This window comes from Zonotrichia albicollis, chromosome 11 (assembly GCF_047830755.1).
Source record: "Zonotrichia albicollis isolate bZonAlb1 chromosome 11, bZonAlb1.hap1, whole genome shotgun sequence".
Taxonomy (NCBI): Eukaryota; Metazoa; Chordata; class Aves; order Passeriformes; family Passerellidae; genus Zonotrichia; species Zonotrichia albicollis.
The window spans coordinates 23,029,560-23,043,120 of record NC_133829.1 but is presented as its reverse complement, the minus strand read 5'-3'; the positions used below and the strand labels follow the sequence as shown (position 1 = coordinate 23,043,120).

The following is a 13,561-nucleotide window of genomic DNA, read 5'->3' as shown; positions in this document are numbered from 1 at the left end:
AATCATGAGAAACTATGTTGGAAATTCAAGGGGGGCCAAACTTACTGAAATCTATGTATACAATAGAACAATATAAGTTTAATAATTAACATGAAAGTTATATAACGATAGAGTATAAAAACATGATCCTCTCGGATGTATGGTTGGGATCAGATTTGGGTAATACCCCGATTCCCAGAACTCTTAAATAAAAAGCACTGCATATAATTGCTCTGTGATTATGTGGTTTTGAACACTAACAATCTAAAGTCACCTCGCACACTGACCCCTGAGGCGTGTGGTGCTGGAGGTGGTCCAGCAAGCTGTTTTGGCTTGTCAGGTTTATCGCATTGATCCCTCCGTTGATGTCACTGTGTTCATCACCACTCCAGATTCGCATCCCACGGGCATCATTGGCCAATGGAGTGACAAATGGTTCAATTCCTTGCACATTTTGAAATGGGTTTTCCCGCCCCATCAGCCACAGAAGACGGCAACTGCATTGTTTGCTGATTGCTCGCTTGATAATGCAATGCCGGCAACGGTGTTTGCAATTGATGGGTGCGGATCCTGCAATGATCATACTCCCGGTGCAACGGGAGGATTTTGACTGGAGCTTTGCAAACAGTGTGTCCCTGCAGAGTGCTCTGGAGAACTTTTCAGGGCAGATCATTTATCATCTGCCCAGCCATAGGCTACTGCTATGGCAAAATTCGCACAAATCTCTTTGCGGCCCAAAAATAGCCAGGAATCCGTGCAAGGACCCACCGCGTTCACTGATGGTTCAGGGAGAACGGGAAAGGCCATTGTTACCTGGAGGGACGGATCTGAGTGGCAGGTTCTGGAAGGCCATGAGGATGGGTCAGCCCAATTGGTTGAACTGAGGGCTGCTGTCATGGCATTTGAGAAATTTTCCCAGGAACCTTTCAACTTGGTCACGGATTCCACCTATGTGGCCGATACCGCACAGAGGTTGGGTCATTTGGTTTTGAAGGAGGTCAGCAATCACAGAATCACACACAGAATGACAGAATTTCTAGGTTGGAAGAGACCTTTAAGATCATCGGGCCCAACCCATGTTCTAACACCTCAACTAGATCATGGCACCAAGTGCCACATTGTTGGAGAATTTTGCTCAGAAATGGCTTAAAAGGCAGGTGTGAGGAGCAAATTCTCACAGCCTGTTTCTGTAAACAGCAGAAGTTCTCAGGTTGTTTTTAATAACAAGTAAATATCTTGTCTTTGGATATGGTATGGGAAAGCAAAAGTGACAAACATGAAGGCCTTGAGAACCTTTCATACCAGGGTTCTCAGGCAGTTTTCTCATAACAGGTAAACATTCTATCTTTGGCTGTTTTGGGAAAGTAAAAGTAAGTTTTGAGAACACAAATCTTGGTATTGAAAACAAAAAGAGGAAAGGAGGGGTTGGTGTGTAATCTCTGACCTATGATGAGCTCGGATTTTGCAATATGCATGAACTTAATTAACACGGTTATAAAAAGTGACTGATTGAATCAATAAACGAAGTCAATGCTGATCAACAAAGATGGGTCGTCTTCCTTCGCTTTCAACACCACATCCAGTCTTTTTTTAAACACATCGAGGGATGGTGACTCCACCACCTCCCTGGGTTGATGATTCCAGTATTTGACCACTCTTTCTGTGAAAATGTTCCTCCTTAATTCTAGCCTGTATCTCCCTTGGCGCAGCTTGAGACTGTGTCCTCTTGTTCTGTCTGTTGTTGCCCGGAGTAAGAGACCGACCCCCAGCTCACCACAGCCGCCCTTCAGGAAGTTGAAGATCCCACCTTGTTTCATTTACTGAAGACCTTGTGGTGTGCCATTCAGGCCTGGGTTCATCCATTCTATGTTCTGCATGTGAGGAGTCACACCAATTTGCCAGGCTTTATAGTGGAAGGTAACTCAAGGGCTGACAAGCTTTCTAACCCAGCGTGGGTAGCGCCTCAGCCTGATACACTTGCGCAGGCCAGGGCATCGCATGGGTTTTTCCACCAGAACGCACATTCCCTGCAGAAGCAGTTTCAGCTGACGCCAGCAGAGGCTCGTGACATTGTTGAGCCATGTGATGACTGCCATGCGCTTGCTCTGCCTTTGCTGACTGGGGTAAATCCCAGAGGCCTTAGGGCCTTGGAGCTTTGGCAGACCGATGTCACCCAGATTGCCGAGTTTGGCCGGCTCCAGTATGGGCATGTCACTGTGGACACGTTCTCCTCTGCGATGTGGGCTTGGGCTCACACTGAGGAGAAGGTGATGTAGGAAGGAGACCAGGACACCAGATGGTTCATCACAGGTCCAGTTTATTGAAGAAAGTATCAAACACTTATACAGCAAATAATAAGCTTATGAATATTCTGTAATCCAAGCAATCTATTGGTTAAACTATAGCATTAACTCATCCACATTCCTTTGAGACTACGTTCTCTATCTCTCCTGCCTCACTGTCCATTTCTTTATCATATTTTGCAAGGCTTCAAGGACACATTATCTCACACCTGCAAGATTTGGAACTAACCATGGTCTTGTACTTTTCCATTCTCTATCCTGCTACAGACAAAAAGGCCTCTGCCTGTCTCTGCCCTAGTTAGGACATCTTTCCCAAATTAATTCGGCTGTGTCCTCTCTCCTCAAGCCACTCTTTGACAAAACTCTCCACAATATCTCACCCAGGGCCTTCAGATGCTCATGTGATTCCTGCCGTGTGGCAGCCGAAGCAATCGCAGTGATTGAATTTTCAGGCTGCCCTGGGGGCTGTGTCAGGATCAGCCCCATGGCCGGTCTCTGGCTCCTGCTGCGTTCAATTCCAGGCACATGGCCACTCTCGGTGTGGGCTACAAGTCCGCCTCTGCCCTCAGCCACATGATCTCGTGCAGCGGCCACACTGGGGGGAAAAATGGCTGAGATCTCAGCTGGAACACGCCATGGCCTGATGGCCACTCCTGCCCCTGCCTGGCAGCTGCTGGTGCCCAGCTGTGCTGGGACAGGGATGGGCAGGGTCCCTGAGAAGGGGCCCGACCTCGTGGCAGTGCCCATCCAGCCTGGCCCGGCTGAGACAGGAGCCAGGCCAGCCTTGTTACCTGTTCCCAAGCTGGAAGGAAGAGAGAGCTTTTCCCAGGGTTAGTTTGTTTTTAACATGCATGTTCATAGAGGTATGTTCAGCTTTCTAGTGGTTTAACAAGGTGTCAGTATTCAAAACTAGTCACTGATTGCTGTTATTAGGCACAGAGGAAGCTCTCAGCAGCTCTTCTCAGAATTATCATTTCTGTGGGTGGCTTCTTCCCTCCTCACCACATGTCAATTAATGCAAAACCAGCACATATAGGAAAAATTGTGACACTCTGGTGCCCCATGGACCCAAGGGTCCCTTGTGACACTGCAGGATCTTGTGTAAGCAGGGGTCCATTGTGACACTGCGCCACCAGGGAATCCATTGGGGCACTCTGGGGCCTCATGGGACCAAGGAACAACTGTGCGGCCTTGTGGAACCATGGAGGCCATTGTGACACTGCAGAGCCCCATGGAACCAAGGGGCGAGTGTTGCTCTGCAGGGACTCATGGAATGAAGGAAACATGTTTGACACCGTGGTGCTCCTTGCGACCAAGTGGCCATTGTGACACTGTGGCACCAAGGAGAGCATTGCTGCACTGTGAGACCTCAGGGAATCAAGGATCCATTGTGACACCGTAGAAGGAACCCAAGGATACAAGGGACTTTGTGACACCAAGAGGTCCTATAGAACAAAGACGCCATGTTGACATTGAAGGGCCTCATGGAATCATGGAGACCATTGTGACACTTTATAGCCTCATGGAACTGTGGTGACCAAGTTAGCTTGGAGTGTGGATCTGCTGGAGGGTAGGAGGGCTCTGCAGAGGGACCTGGACAGGCTCAATCCAGGGGTCAAATCCAACAATGTGAGAATAAACAAGACCAAGTCATGGGTCCTGCACATTGGCCACAACAACCCCTGCAGGGCTGCAGGCTGCGGACAGAGTGGCTAGACAGTGGCCAGGCAGAAAAGGACCTGGGGGATCAGCCCCTGCTCTGCTGCTTCTTCCTGTCTGCCCCAAGGCCCTTGCAGAGCACCAGCCATGCTGTTTGCCCCCAGCCTGCCCACAGCCAGCCTGGGGCTGCTCACGGGGCTTTTCTGTGCTGAGCTTTGGCATGGCTGTGTTCTTGAGAGCCTGGGCAAGGAGCCTGGAGCCCCCAGGGCCTGGCCTGAGGCATCAGTGCTGCCCCAGCAGTGCCCATGGCCTGTCCCTGCTGCAGCCCTGGCACTGCCACCCCCAGGGCTGTGCCCGGCCCCGAGAGCACTCAGGCCCTGCAGCAACACCAGGGCCACCAGGGCAGCGGGGCAGGGCTACGGCAGCAGCACTGGCAACACCAAGTGCTGCTGCTGCTGGGCAGAGCTGCTGGGCCAGCACTGATCTGCCCCCAGCTCTGCACACAGACATTGCTGCTGCAGCTCCAGAGAAGGCAACAGAAGGGGGAACTGCTGTGAAAAGTCTGCTGGGAAGGCCTTAAGGCGTTTAAACCCACCAAGAGCACAGCTCCTTATTGACAAAATCTGTGGGTCTCAGTGAAAGTGTGGTGGAATAAAACGAGATATGGCAGGATCATTGGCTTTCAGTTAGGGGCAATATTAAGAAAGTAAGACAATGAAAAATAACCTCCAAAATGAAACCGAAAAGAAGTACCAAAGATAATTTTTATTACAAATTATTTTCAGAAACTGCCCAGCAGTTTAATGTTTCTTACATAGTCCAGTCATCAGTGTCCACACTGCAGCCTTGAGCTCCTGGTTCCTCAGGCTGTAGATGAGGGGGTTCAGGGCTGGAGACACCACCGAGTACAGAACTGACAGGGCTGACAGGGCCAGATCCAGGGATGGAGATGAGATGGACGGGGGCTTCAAGTGGGCAAACAGATCAGTGCTGAGGAACAGAGAGACCACAGCCAGGTGAGGGAGGCAGGTGGAAAAGGCTTTGTGCCGTCCCTGCTCAGAGGGGATCCTCAGCACAGCCCTGAAGATCTGCACATAGGAGAAAACCATGAACACAAAACAGCCAAATGCTAAACAGGCACCAATCACAATGAGCCCAAATTCCCTGAGGTAGGATTTGGAGCAGGAGAGCCTGAGGATCTGGGGGATTTCACAGAAAAACTGGCCCAGGGCATTGCCATGGCACAGGGGCAGGAAAAATGTATTGGCTGTGTGCAGAAGAGCATTGAGAAAGCCACTGGCCCAGACAGCTGCTGCCATGTGGGCACAAGCTCTGCTGCCCAGGAGGGTCCCGTAGTGCAGGGGTTTGCAGATGGACACATAGCGGTCGTAGCACATGATGGTCAGGAGGAAATACTCTGCTGACATGAAAAATACATACAGAAATACCTGTGCAGCACATCCTGAGTAGGAGATGTTCCTGGTGTCCCAGAGGGAATTGTGCATGGCTTTGGGGACAGTGGTGCCGATGGAGCCCAGGTCAGTGAGGGCCAGGTTGAGCAGGAAGAAGAACATGGGTGTGTACAGGTGGTGGCTGCAGGCTATGGCGCTGATGATGAGGCCGTTGCCCAGGAGGGCAGCCAGGGAGATGCCCAGCAAGAGGCAGAAGTGCAGGAGCTGCAGCTGCCGCGTGTCTGCCCATGCCAGCAGGAGGAAGTTGCTGATGGAGCTGCTGTTCGACATTTGTTCACTCTGGGCATAGTGGACTGTTGAAAGAAGACATTGACAAGGTGCGACCAATTTTTTTTGAGTCAATTCTATGTAATTTTTTTGCAATCTCTGCAAAATAATTTCTCTTCCTGTGAGGAAATTTGGCTAAACTTTCTTTCATTTTGAGCTTGTGCTGCTGAGTACCTGCCTAATCTTTAGCACTGCTCTCAGGCTGAACATTGCAGAGCTCAGAGGGAAAACAGGGCTTCCTGTGCCCCAGTGCAGTCAGTGCTACTCCCCACCCCAGGAGTCATTTGATCATTAGATCTCCTCTGCTGTAGGGTGCCTGTACTTCAAAATTTATCTGGAAATAAAATGGACTTTTTGAACACTCAGTTTAAAAATAATTTTATCCAAATCCTTCTCTCTTTCCCTGTGTAGCTGGACAGGAATGGATACCAAGGGTTGATTTGGCTCTCTGCTACCTGGAGTCGCGCTTACTGGGAGCTGTTTCTCCATATCCGAGCCCTGTCCCTGGCAGTGCTGCCAGAGCCCAGCCCAGCCCTGGGGGCTCAGCTCTGCCCTGCAGACCCCTCCCAGCACAGGGCACTGCCCAGGGGCATCTCCCTGGCAGCAGAGCCTTAAGGGCAGGCCAGACAAACAGAGACGCTGCAAGCCAAGGTGCTGCTGCTGCTGTCTGTAGGGAGAGGAGGCTGAGGAGGCACTTTCTGAGGGAGATCTGAGGCCCATCTGCTGATGCCCAGGCTGACAGTGCAGGAGTCTCAGTGACACAGCCAAAGCTGACAGCCCCTTTCCCTTCCCTTTAGGAGAAAGCTGAAAGCAGCCCTGACCATGCAGCACCATCTCCAGAGCAGGAGGAATCTGCCCTGATGGCGGTGGCTCCTTCCACCTCCAACTTCTCCCCTGCAGCATCCATGGGGAGCTGCCAGACAGGCTGAAAGCTGCCCCTGGCAGGTGGCACATGCCCTGGGCTGGCCAAGAGCCCTGAGGGCTGCAGGAGCTGCTCTGCAGGACAGCCCTGGGCAGCCCCAGCTGCAGCCCCAGCTTCAGCCCCTGCAGCCATCCCTGGCAGCAGGAGCCATCCTGCCCTGTCCCTCTGACGGTGCCCAGGGCAGCCCCGCTCTGCAGCACATCCTCCTCCTCCTGTGCCACAGAGAAACTGGGAGAGTCCTCCTGACACATCCCCCAGGTTGTGGGGTGTGCTGGCTTCAGGAGATCCCTCCAGGAGCACAGGGGACATTGCCCTGCACCCACACACTCACCATGCACAGGGCTGTGAAGATGTTTCCCCAAGTGAAGTCTCAGCTCAATGTCTTCCCAATCCTGATTGCCTTCAGCCTGTCTCTGCCTGGCTCCTGTCCCCTCAGTGCCTGCAGGCAGAGCCCTCAGCCCTGCTGGGCTGGGAGAGGAGCTGATGCTGGGAAGAGCTGTTCCTTTAAAGCTCAGCAGCACAAACACAGAAAAAGGACTTTAATGAGCCTCTCAGGGATTTGGTGTTGATAATATCAAACTCAGTCCCTGAGAGATTTTTTAAAAAACTTCTCAAGAACTCAAACTTAAATTCGAACTCTGAAGTTTCTTCAAGTTTTAACGGGTCCCAGTGAGGGATACAACTGAGAAAGTGTCCCCAGGATCCAGTTGGAGCAGAACACTGGAGGCAGTGATGACAGCTGGGGACAAACAAGGGAAAGGTGTCTCCAGTGCTGAGCAAAGCTGAATGTGTTTGAGGAATGCAAAGGGCCAAGGCCTGAGCCCCAGACCCTGGCCAGGCAGATCCTGTCCCTCCCTCCTTGCTCAGGGCTCTTCCCAGGATGGGCACTGGCATGTGGGGATGTGCAATGCCAAGGGCAGGAGCGTGGGGCGGCCCCTGCCAGGCTGCTGAGCAGGGACAAGGCCTGCAAGGGTCACTTGTCTCCTGCTTCTTCCTCAGTGCTTTCCTTTTTATGGAAAGGAACCATCCCTCCTTCCCAGGCACCCTCTGTGGGGAAACAGGACTCCAATACAACTAACCAATATGATTAAGCAGAAGCTATGTATTGTTTCCATTATGCACTTATTTATAAATTTATATATATATATTCATTTGTATAAATATACTTATTCATTCATTCTAACCCTACTGCATACACCGATCACGCTCCTCTTCATTGGTGCCTCTGCCTTTTCCATGTGTCCTGCACTCACTTCTCAGAGTTTGTGATTGGTTACAGTCCAGGTGGTTCACAGCCCCCTGTTGTCTAGTTCTTGTGATCTTGGTATTCTCTTTCTCAGCCTTTTCTTTCTTCATTTAGCACATTTTATGTCTTAGTAACCTTGATGAATTCCAGAGGGCTCTGATAAGAATAACTACAAGTGGTATGGCTGGTGCACAGTGTGGTCCAAGTTGTTTAGATACATTGCTACAATTCCCCCTTCTTCATCTTGCACCAGCCTATTGGAATATGAATCCCAATATTACCAGTTAGATGGTACCTGGGCCAGTGTGACCTTCGCTGCTGGGCCAAAGGTGGCACTGTGGTGTAATTCACCCCAGAGATACCTTGGCTGCTGGAGATTGCAGCAGGGCACTGAACAAGTCCAGGCTTGTCAGGAACTCCGTTTCCCTCAGGAGAGAGAGCTTCTGGCGATGGTGAAGAGAGAAAGGAGAGGATTCCGCTGGAGGGTTTCCAGATGTTTATTCCGTGGTTACAGAGGTCTGAACCGGGGCAACTGCTCCAAGAGAATGCCGACCGCATGGTCTGATTAACCTTTTAAGCTCAGCGACAGGGTAAGGGGAGGGGACAGGTGAGCTACCAACCAGGTGAAAGGGGCAGGGTCTCAAGGGACTAGGGACACCTATATGGTCCAATGTCCCCCAGGCCTGAGGAGCATGTTTTGAATTTGACCAACCACACAATGTCTTGCTGGAATCTTAAGCCTGATTGACAGGACTCACTCAGCAAGGGGGCGAGGGGGAAGGGAGAGAGGTATAGGCACACCTGGGAAGGGACCCGGAAGTTTAAAACAGGAAATTGCAACACACCGCAACATCTCCCCCTAGTTTTGTTTATAAAGAAGAGGACTGGGTTTGTGGTGCAGAAGGCTTGCCAAACCATGGTTGGTAAATCGGTTCTTCCTCTACAGGAGGGTCAGTGTTTTCCACTGAGGCTTCCAGGTCATCCATTGGAGCACTGAGGGCTTCCAAATGGTAGACCTCAGGAGGGGAGGATGAGCTTGAACTTAACTTGAGAACCATGCGTTTGATTAGTCCAAAACCAATGCTAACAACTACAATAACTAAAATAAACAGCACTAAAAACACAGTTTTCAGAATAGATCCCAACCAGCCCGCGAGACCCCAGCCTTTGAACAGTCCATTCAGCCAGTTGTCAGTTTCTCTGTTGATGTCGAGAACCTTTGTCAAGGTAGTCCATATGTGGTTTGGGCTGCGGTACTATGTAGGAGATCGCAGGGGGGATGATCACGAGTAGGACTAGAAGCAGGCTCGGTCTCATGGCGTCTCAAGGCTACACACGAACAGTGGGATCTAAACTGGTACAAGGAACTTTAGACAAGCATATATTACAAACTATTCCAGATAGGAGGCTTGAATGGAATTTCCTCCAGAGAACGCGTGCGGCGTTTTCTTCTCCAGGCAGCATGAGCAACCTGGGGTGCTTCTGCAGATTTCTCTGAGACTTTGGGAACATAGGGCTTTACCCATTTGGAAGGAACCCACCTTAAACCAGAGGGGGTGGACACACAGGCGTATCCATGTCCCCAAGTAACCAATTTGTAAGGTGCCACCATTTTCCAAGTCTCAGGGTCCTTTACTAAAACCGGAGGTTTTTCTTTCATCAACCTGTGACTGCTCCCCCCAAAGTGGCGTAGGATGGGTGGGTTCAGGCTGTCAAAAGAACAATTCAGAAAATTGATTGTGAATAGTGCCCTGGATAACCGGATGTGGGGAGGTTCTACCTTCAGAACCTGTTGTTGCTGGTCCAGGACCCTTTTAATATCACAGTGAGTTCTTTCTACAATGGCTTGACCTGTAGAAGAGTAGGGGATGCCAGTTTTGTGCTCTACTCCCCATTGCTGGAGGAAGCTCCCAAATTCCTTGGATTTAAAGGCAGGCCCATTATCAGTTTTCAGCTCCTTGGGGATGCCCATGAAAGAAAAAGCCTGTAGGAGGTGCTTAATAGCATCAATAGATGATTCTCCTGTGTGGGCAGAAGCATAGACCGCTCCAGAAAAGGTATCTACACTAACATGAACATATTTCTGCCGTCCAAAAGCCTGTATGTGTGTTACATCTGTTTGCCACAGTTCACAACTGTTCAGTCCCCTTGGGTTTGCTCCCGTACTCACTGTAGGGAGTGCGTGTTGTTGGCAATTTGGGCACGTGGCCACAATCTCTTTGGCCTGTTCTCAAGTGATGTTAAACTGACGAACCAGGCCAGGTGCATTTTGGTGGAAAAGCTGGTGGCTGATTTTTGCCTGTTCAAAAACATTTGGGAGAGTGGCCATCACTGCAGGCGCAGCAAGAGCATCTGCCTTTCTGTTGCCTTCAGCGATAAACCCTGGCAAGTAAGTGTGTGACCTGACATGCATCATATAAAAGGGTTGCTCTCGGTGAGTGACTAACTTTACCAGTTTGGAAAGCAATTCAAAAAGTGCGATGTTAGACACTTCTTGCAGTACTGCTTGATCTGCTCTGGATACTACTCCTGCCACGTATGCAGAGTCTGTAATCAGATTAAATGGTTCTGAGAACCTTTCAAAAGCCCTAACAACCGCAGCCAATTCAGCAACCTGAGGTGAACCTTCCACCTCAGCAATGTCTGTCTCCCACTGCTGGGTTTGAGGATCCTTCCAAGTCATAATGGACTTGTGGGACTTCCCAGACGCATCTGTAAAGACAGTTAGAGTCCTTTTTAAAGGTCTCCTACTTAGAGCAGTTCTTAATTTTAAAGTAAATTGAACATCTTGTTCAAACAATTTGTGAGCGGGCCGCGCTACCGAAAATTGTCCTGAGTAGGAATCCAGAGCAAACTGCAACACTTCATTTTCTTGAAACAATTGTTCCAGTATTTTCATAGTATTTTGACCTGATTTTAACTCAACTGGAATGTGAATGCACTTAAAATCACATCCTGCTAACTCCCTGATCCAGGTCCTTGCTTTCCGGATCAGTTCTGCTACCAGCTCCTGAGGCTTTGTCAGTCTCTTGGACCTTTTGTGACTGAGGAAAACCCATTCTATGATCAAGAGAGAGTCCCTCTGGTCCCGGTCCTTTTTTGGTGTTTCTTTTGCCTTAGGTGTTTGTTTTTCCTCCCACTGGAAAATAATTCCATGGAGGTGTGGCAACTTACCTAGGATGATAAATTTGAATGGCAGGTCAGGCCGGCATCGGTGGGCCTGTCTTGTGGACATTGCAATCTGAACCTTTTCTAGCGCTTTCCATGCCTCTGGGGTAATAGACCTAGGAGCACCTGGGTCCTCTCCCCTTTTCAATAAATTGAAAAGAGGGGCAAGGTCTTCATTAGTCAGACCAAGCCATGGTCTTACCCAATTCAAAGACCCACACAACTTGTGGACATCCGCAAGGGTCTTGATCCTTGGATTGATTTCTAGTTTTTGAGGAACAATGGTCCTATTTCCAATTTCTAAGCCCAAATACTTCCAAGGTGGCATCTTTTGAATTTTCTTTTCCTGGAGCTCAAACCCTGCAACAATCAATGCATCGATCGTTAGGTCAAGCGCATGTGTGAGTAAATCATCATTGGGCGCACACCATATAATGATACCATATAATACCATATAATACCATATAATGATAGATGATGGCCTTCTCTGCGGCTGCACGCACTGGGGAAAGCAGGGAAGAGACAAACCACTGGCAGATAGCTGGAGATACCTTTAATCCCTGAGGAAGAACGGTCCAATGGTACCTTTTCATACGAGCTTCTAAATTGATAGAAGGGACTGAGAATGCAAAACGCGGTGCATCGTCAGGGTGCAATGGGATTTGGAAAAAACAATCTTTAATATCAATAACAGCTAATTTCCAATCTTGGGGAAGCATTGTTGGGGATGGCATACCAGGTTGGGGAGAACCTATATCTTCAATTACATTATTAATTTGTCGGAGGTCACAGAGGAGTCGCCACCTCTTTTTGTCAGCTTTTTGGATGACAAACACTGGAGAGTTCCATGGGGACATGGTCTCCACAATGTGGCCCTTTCTTAGTTGCTCTTGTACTAGTTCCTCAAGCACCTTTATTTTTTGTTTACTGAGTGGCCACTGTTTCACATCAACTGGTTTGTCTGTTTTCAACTTCAGTTTTTGGGTGGGGCGCTGTTGTTCAATGACTGCTGCACAAAAATGCTGTGGAGAGTCTGGAATATCAATTGTGACACCCCACTGGGCCATTAAATCTCTCCCTAACAAAGGTTCTGAATAATCTAATACAAATGGACGGATATTTGCCAATTGTCCGTTTGGACCCTCGAATTGAATAATGCTTTTGGATTGTCTTGCCAATTGCAGACCTCCTACACCTCGAAGGTGACCAGCAACATTTTGCAAAGGCCAATGTGCTGGCCAGTCTTGTACTGGAATCACTGTGCAGTCTGCACCTGTGTCTACAAGCATCTCAATGCGTTTAGACTCCCCACCCCCACTGACATTGCACCACAATTTGGGTTTATCTTTCCCAATTACTTGGACCCGGGCGGCTGTGGGCCCCTGTTTTTCGATATTTTCAGGTAAAGATGGCACAGGGATAGCTTGAGCAACAATTTGTCCCTTGGGAAGAAACAGGGGTGGGTGGAAACAGTGCAGGCCGAGAACAAATTGCTTGGGATCTGATGTTGTCGTTCCCGGAGCAATTTCGATCTCTTGTGGTATGTGTTTGGTGTCCCCAATGACGACGTACTTACAACGAATTCGGTTCCAAGTACCCTTCTTTTCAGGATTTACAGAGACAAAATGCCAGTCAGTGTCCTTCAGGTGGAGTGACTTTATCAGCTGCAACCTGTAAGGCTCATTGACAGAAGATGGGGTTAATACAGGATCACTTAAATCATAACAAAGGTTGTTTTGCCTCACCTTCAACAGTGGACTAGCAGACTTGGTCTTTGAAGCACCTGCTTCACTTACACAAATGTTAATATTATCGCGCGCTTGATTTGTTTTGCTACCCTTATTCCCTTGGCCTGCTCTTTTTATGTCTGCACGCCTGGCAGGCTGGCGCTTTATTTTCAGTTTTTTTGTTGTGTACCCCCAGGGAGGGCTTGTAGTTCTCCTCCCCTGCCATTTCTAAATTCATCAAATTCTCTTTTCAGGGGGCACAGGTTACTCCAGTGTCCTAGGTTATTACAAAGCAGGCATGGTTTAGTGGGCTCAACCATTGCTGGTCTCCGCTGCTGCCCAGGGTACTGCTGTGCTGAGGGAAAAGGTGCAGGGCTGGCGACAGCGACACGCTGAGGTGATCTTGGCAGCAGCCTTGGTCTGGAGTCTTCAGCCACACTCATCAGAGGCACTTTCCTGTTACAGACTAGAAGCATATCTTTTAGTGTAGGGGGAGGTTCTATAGGAAGGCTCAGGATTGCCGCTTGGCACTGTGCATTTGCATTTGTAAATGCCATTTCCTCTAAAATTGCTTCCCTAGCATTTTCCTTTTTAACCTGTATTTCAATGGCTCTAGTTAGCCTTTCTACAAATTTCAAAAAGGGCTCTGATGGTAGCTGTTTAATTTTACTATAGGGCTCCAAAGGCCCCTCAGGTTGGAGGGAAAAGAATGCCTTTTCAGCTGCTTCCTTTACTTTCTCAAGTGTTTCTGCAGGAATTGCAGTAGCTTGGACTGAGGGAGAAGACCACTGGCCCTCACCACAGAGGTGCTCCATGGT

The 13,561-nt window shown here is 49.3% G+C and overlaps 1 protein-coding gene across 1 annotated transcript; it reads right to left on the bottom strand.

Moving 5' to 3' along the window:
• Positions 1-2,827: 2,827 nt before the first annotated feature.
• LOC141730625 (olfactory receptor 14J1-like) lies at positions 2,828-5,338 on the bottom strand. Its single transcript, XM_074549772.1, has 2 exons — positions 4,756-5,338; positions 2,828-2,877 (listed from the first exon to the last, which is right to left on the bottom strand). The coding sequence occupies exons 1-2, from the start codon at positions 5,336-5,338 to the stop codon at positions 2,828-2,830; spliced, it is 633 nt and encodes a 210-aa protein (XP_074405873.1).
• Positions 5,339-13,561: the final 8,223 nt, after the last annotated feature.

Bases quoted from the DNA above. Each gene is read 5' to 3' on its own strand.
- LOC141730625 (XM_074549772.1), bottom strand. From the start codon at position 5,338: ATGTGCTACGACCGCTATGTGTCCATCTGCAAACCCCTGCACTACGGG. The intron at 2,878-4,755 runs GTAAGAAACATT...TTTTCCCCCCAG, and splicing joins GACACTGATGACTGGACTAT to TGTGGCCGCTGCACGAGATC.